The sequence below is a fragment of the Buceros rhinoceros genome, unplaced genomic scaffold, assembly GCF_000710305.1.
Source record: "Buceros rhinoceros silvestris isolate BGI_N320 unplaced genomic scaffold, ASM71030v1 scaffold5108, whole genome shotgun sequence".
Lineage (NCBI taxonomy): Eukaryota > Metazoa > Chordata > Aves > Bucerotiformes > Bucerotidae > Buceros > Buceros rhinoceros.
The window spans coordinates 14,296-19,247 of NW_010428461.1; the positions used below are offsets into that span (position 1 = coordinate 14,296).

The 4,952-nt window shown below is 48.6% G+C and overlaps 1 protein-coding gene across 2 annotated transcripts in view; it reads right to left on the reverse strand.

The window, feature by feature from the left end:
- Positions 1-4,728, reverse strand: part of PCYT1A (phosphate cytidylyltransferase 1, choline, alpha) — a 12,541-nt gene extending 7,813 nt beyond the window's left edge. Inside the window, exons 1-3 of one of the 2 annotated variants that reach the window (XM_010142264.1) lie at positions 4,705-4,728; positions 3,933-4,073; positions 55-154 (exon numbers count right to left, since the gene is read on the reverse strand). In XM_010142264.1, the coding sequence (XP_010140566.1) occupies positions 55-154; positions 3,933-4,049 (217 nt within the window). In that variant the 5' untranslated portion in view covers positions 4,050-4,073; positions 4,705-4,728. Of the gene's footprint in view, positions 1-54; positions 155-3,932; positions 4,074-4,357; positions 4,388-4,704 lie in introns of those variants that run through there. The other variant, XM_010142263.1, reaches the window with a different exon arrangement.
- Positions 4,729-4,952: the final 224 nt, after the last annotated feature.

A 4,952-nucleotide genomic window follows, 5' to 3' on the forward strand; every position in this document is an offset into this window, starting at 1 on the left:
CCCCCCCCAACCCAATGTTTACACAATCCCCTTCCAGTCTGTTTTGGTACTTACAAGGGGTCCCTCTCACCGCTTCTTCATACGTTACTCTGATGTATGGCTTGCTGTAATCTATTTCCACTTCATCCGAAAACGGAGCGGGTTCCCTCAGTCCCTGAAGAGCCAGAGAAGGTTAGCTGTGAGGGTGCAGACGTGAGCGCAGTCCGTAGCGGCAGCACTGCTGCTGCACTGGTCTAGTCACCAAGTGACTCACTGTGTCTCTGCACAATTCAAACAGACGTACTAACAGACTAATTAGTGTTAAACCTCAAAACAGCCCTGCAGTGATTAGCCTGAGTTTAGAGAGGACGAGAAAGAGAAAAGCAGAATTAAGACGATGGTAGTCATACCAGACCCCAGTGGACCGGAGGCTCAGATCTGCAGCTGGTAAAACCAGATCTTTGGCAAACAGCAGTTCACAGCAGCACAAGTCAAGCTTCATCAAATCTCATGGTCACAGCTCCAGCTCTACCCACCCGGGCAAGACCACTGCTTTGGTGTGCCCGAGTGCCTGTGCTGTGCTGTACAAATTGTAGTAGCTCATTGATTTGAGTATATGAACAAGCAGAAGAGCAACATCAACAGCAGCACAAATTCCCTGGGAACGTGTGTATCGTCACCCATTTCTGAGCCATACAGAGTGACTGACCTCGATCTGTGGCAGAGTATCTCCAACTGCTGCAGAAAAACCCCTGTAATCTGCTAGCTTTACCACAGCGGTATGTTTAATCAGCAGCTGAAGTCCAGGAATCGCTTCTGGTCTCCTCTGAATGGAAACAAAACGTGTGCCATTCCCACAACAGAACAAACAGCTCAATTTCCTCCTAGCCGGAAGACATGGGGCAGCAATGGATGTCTCTTTCCTGAGCCAGAGGACTGGGAAACAAGCTTGCAGATCATCACAGTAATACCTCCAAGCTGCAAAAAGCTAATCAGCAGTTTCCTCTGGCTTCCTGTCCCATTGCAGCATCCTGCCACTGTGCTCAGCATCACTGCAACCATAAAGACCACTGCTATTACAGCCACTGTCATTCCTTGTTAGAGTGCTCAAAGTGAAGAGCACTGGAAGGCAACCACTGACCGCTACATGCAAGTGAACTGATACCACTCACGATCTCCTTCAACTCACTGAGGCTCCAGCACCCGCAATTCACACACCACCTCCTCTGCAGCACTCTCACCACTGCCACTGTGACTCGTGAATAAAACCCAGTTCTTTGCAGTTTGGCTGGCACATACTTGATATGAAGCTAGGAATAAAAGCATTAAAAAAACCCCATCAAAATTATCAGAGGATCACAGAAAAATGTCCTCAAAAGCTCCTGCCAGAGTCTTGCCCTTCCTCTGCAGTGCCCACGAGGGTCAGCACTGAACCTGGTGTGCACAATACAACAGGGTTATGTGTCAGCAGTTTGTTACCTCCCTCTGCTACTGAGCCCCACTGCTCCGGGGCAACATGCTGCCAGCCAGCTGTTTAGCTGGGGGTGGAAAAGGCTTCAAGTAACATCACGATTAGGCAACACTATTACTTTTGCTATAATAGTGTGGTGGTAGAGTGGTGGTCAATGGAGTTCAATCCAGTTGGTGGCTGGTCACAAGTGGTATTCCCCAGGGCTCAGTTCTCTTTAAGAGGGGCCAGTTCCCTTTAACACCATTATCAATGACCGGGATGAAGGGATCGAGTGCACCCCCAGCAAGTTTGCAGACACCACCAAGTTAGGTGAGAACATCGATCTGCTTGAAGTCAGGAGGCTCTGCAGAGGGATCTAGACAGGCTGGATCGACGGGCTGAGGCCAAGTGTATGAAGTTCAACAAGGCCAAATGCTGGGTCCTGCACTTGGGCCACAACAACCCCCTGCAACGCTACAGGCTGGGGGAAGAGTGGCTGGAAAATGCCCAGCAGAAAAGAACCTGGGGTGTTAGTCAACAGCTGGCTGAATATGAGCCAGCAGGGTGCCCAGGTGGCCAAGAAGGCCAACAGCATCCTCGCTTGTATCAGCAATAGTGTGGCCAGCAGGAGCAGGGCAGTGACTGTCCCCCGTACTCAGCACTGGTGAGGCCACACCTTGAATGCTGGGTTCAGTTTTGGCCCCCTCACTTCAAGAAGGACGTTGAGGTGCTGGAATGTTTCCAGACAAGGGCAAGGAAGCTGGTGAAGGGTCGAGAGACCAAGTCCTGTGAGGAGCAGCTGAGGGAACTGGGATTGTTCAGCTTGGAGAAAAGGAGGCTCAGGGGAGACCTTCTCACTCTCTACAACTACCTGAAAGGAGGCTGGAGTGAGGTGGGGGGGGTCAGTCTCTCCTCCCAAGTAACAAGTAACAGGACAAAAGGAAATAGCCTCAAGTTGTGCCAGGGGAGCTTTTAGATTGGATATTAGGAAAAACTTCTTTATAGAAAGGGTTGTTTAGCACTGGAACAGGCTGCCCAGGGAAGTAGCTGAGTCCCCATCCCTAGAGGTATTTAAAAGAGGGACATGGCTTAGTGGTGACCCGGTGGAACAGGGATAATGGTTGGACTTGAGGATCTTAGAGATCTTTTTCAACCAAAATGGTTCTGTGATTCTGTAATAACTAAATCTTCACAGAAGGAAAAAAAAAGAAATCTCTCATGAAAAGGTCTGCATTAGCCCTGGGGCTAAAAACAACCAAGAAGCTTAGAGAGGAGCTAGATATTACTCTCTTGTGCAGTCCATGGACAGATGCTTTCTAACACAGGACAGACAACAACTTGCTAAGCAAGTGATTCCCATGGAGTAACCTGCAGAGTTCTCTTTCCTTACTGAAATAGGTGGGGTCTTTAGGAGGAACAGGGTCAAGGCTGTAAAGGCTCCAAGGGATAAGTCACATAACAGCTCAAGCCTCCGTTCCCAACGCTTGCCTCCCCAGTTCTCACTGCGGGTGAGGCTCTTACTTCATGACCAACCTGTCAAATGCTCTGGGACAGGACTGAAGCACTCCTGAAGAGCAAAATGTTATCAAAGAGGAAAGCTGCAACACATCACTGTACTTTCCAAGGACTATGACCCCAGTATGACGTGGCAGGGATGGTAACTGGCTTTTCACAGAGATAAGGGAAGACCAACTAGAGCACACGTGATACACAGGACAGTTCCAGGAAGAGGGAAAAGAAGAGCTGTAAAAGCACAGCATTGCAATCTATTGGCAAGGACAAGTTAAAGTCAGCCCTTTACAGTTGCATTAACTGGCACATCCCCACTTTAGAAGAGACCCCCCTGGCTTTAGCTTGTTAAAGCCATTCCAAGGTTGATTTAGGGGGAGAAGTGCTTTCGGTTTTTTTTTTTTTTTTCCTGAACACTCCTGAAGTACCAGCAACATAAATGCAATCTCCTGCCAGAGACTCAAATGAACGGTCATTTTCCCAGTATTTCAAGATACGGATTCAGTAATCAACAGATTGCTCCTGCAGGTGCTGACAGACTTCAGACCCTCTTGCAGTTCTCCCAACTTGAACAGGACAGCTTTCTGCGAGGTGCACGAGCTGTTACATGCTTGCTTGGAGCATTTCTCCCTCCTGCCGGGTCACTTGAGAAAACCCACCTGTGAGAAACGAATGTGTACTTCTCTACTGGTATCTGCACGCATGCCTGTTTGGGTTCAGCTTAAGTGACAACAAACAAACCTGACACACCACAAAAGCAGCTTAGCAACGCTTGCCTCAGGCCTAATTTAAGCCCATGTTGTAAGCATGTTATTAATATGAACACAGGAAGATTTTAAACCAGCTTTGCAAGAAGGACAGCCACTGTCGCTTGCTTCTTCCCCTGCCCCCACACTAGTTTTCTGGGTCTCCAGAAAAAGCATCGCATTTATCTTTCTGCTGTTATGGCTCCATGTCTCACAGGCACCTCAAGCTCCTATCTCTGCTTACTTACGAGTGAGCGTCGGGACATTTTTGGAGGGATTCCATCCAGCTCTGTCGCCCCATTGGGGCCAGATCCATCTTTTCTTCTCTTCCGGGAATTTAGCCTGGAGGAGGTTGGCGGCTCCATCTTGCCAAGCACGTCCAGTAAGAACTGGAACAAAATGAAGGAGAGGGAAAAAGAAAAAAGAAAGAAAGGCAAAAAAAAAGGTATTTCTCAGTTCTTCCAAAGCAGAATTAGTCAACAGCACACACAGCACACAGAAGGTCAGCGCAAAGACACAGCCACCAAACAAGGGGCTTAGCCATTTGTATTTGGCATCAGCTGCCAAGGCTTTACAAACAGAGCCTGGTGGGAATATGGAATTGTTTAACGTGGCTCGGAGCTGTTCTGCAGAAAGAAGCGTGCAGCAGTCAGCTGGCTGGAAAGAAAACTGCACAAGAGTTGCCGTGAAAGTTATAAATCATTACTACAAGGCTAATTATGCTATTTTAACATCTGAAAAGTAACCTGAGGATTAAGGCATGCCCAGTCTGCATTCAGCCCTCTCCCAGCTCTCACTCTGATGAACGCAAACACTTTTCTACCCTTCTGTGCCCCATCCCGCCCAAGACAGCTAGTGGGGGTGCTGCATCCCTGCACAATCCTGGAGAGAGGAAGGGGCAGATTTAAGTAGCAGGAAGGGGTGCAACCCATGGTCATAACTTAAATAACTAGCTGGCTTGCTGTTTGCTTTCTTGATTGTGTAAGACCAAGCTGCAGCTCACCAGTGGGGTCAGCTCACCTTAGGATGGCTGCCACTGTGTTCCCCTCTTGTCCCCTGTTCCCACCGCAGTGGTGACTCAGACAATGGTGAAGCAGCTGCTGACACCACATTAGGGCACACTTACTTCTGGCACTTCATGTACGAGGCTGTAATTAGTGGTGGCTCAGCTGAACTGCTTCTGTGATGAACAGTCAGATAACCAGTTTGGGACAAAAATGACAGCAATCTGGAAGTTAACTATCTGTGCTTTTGAGCTGGAGTCACTA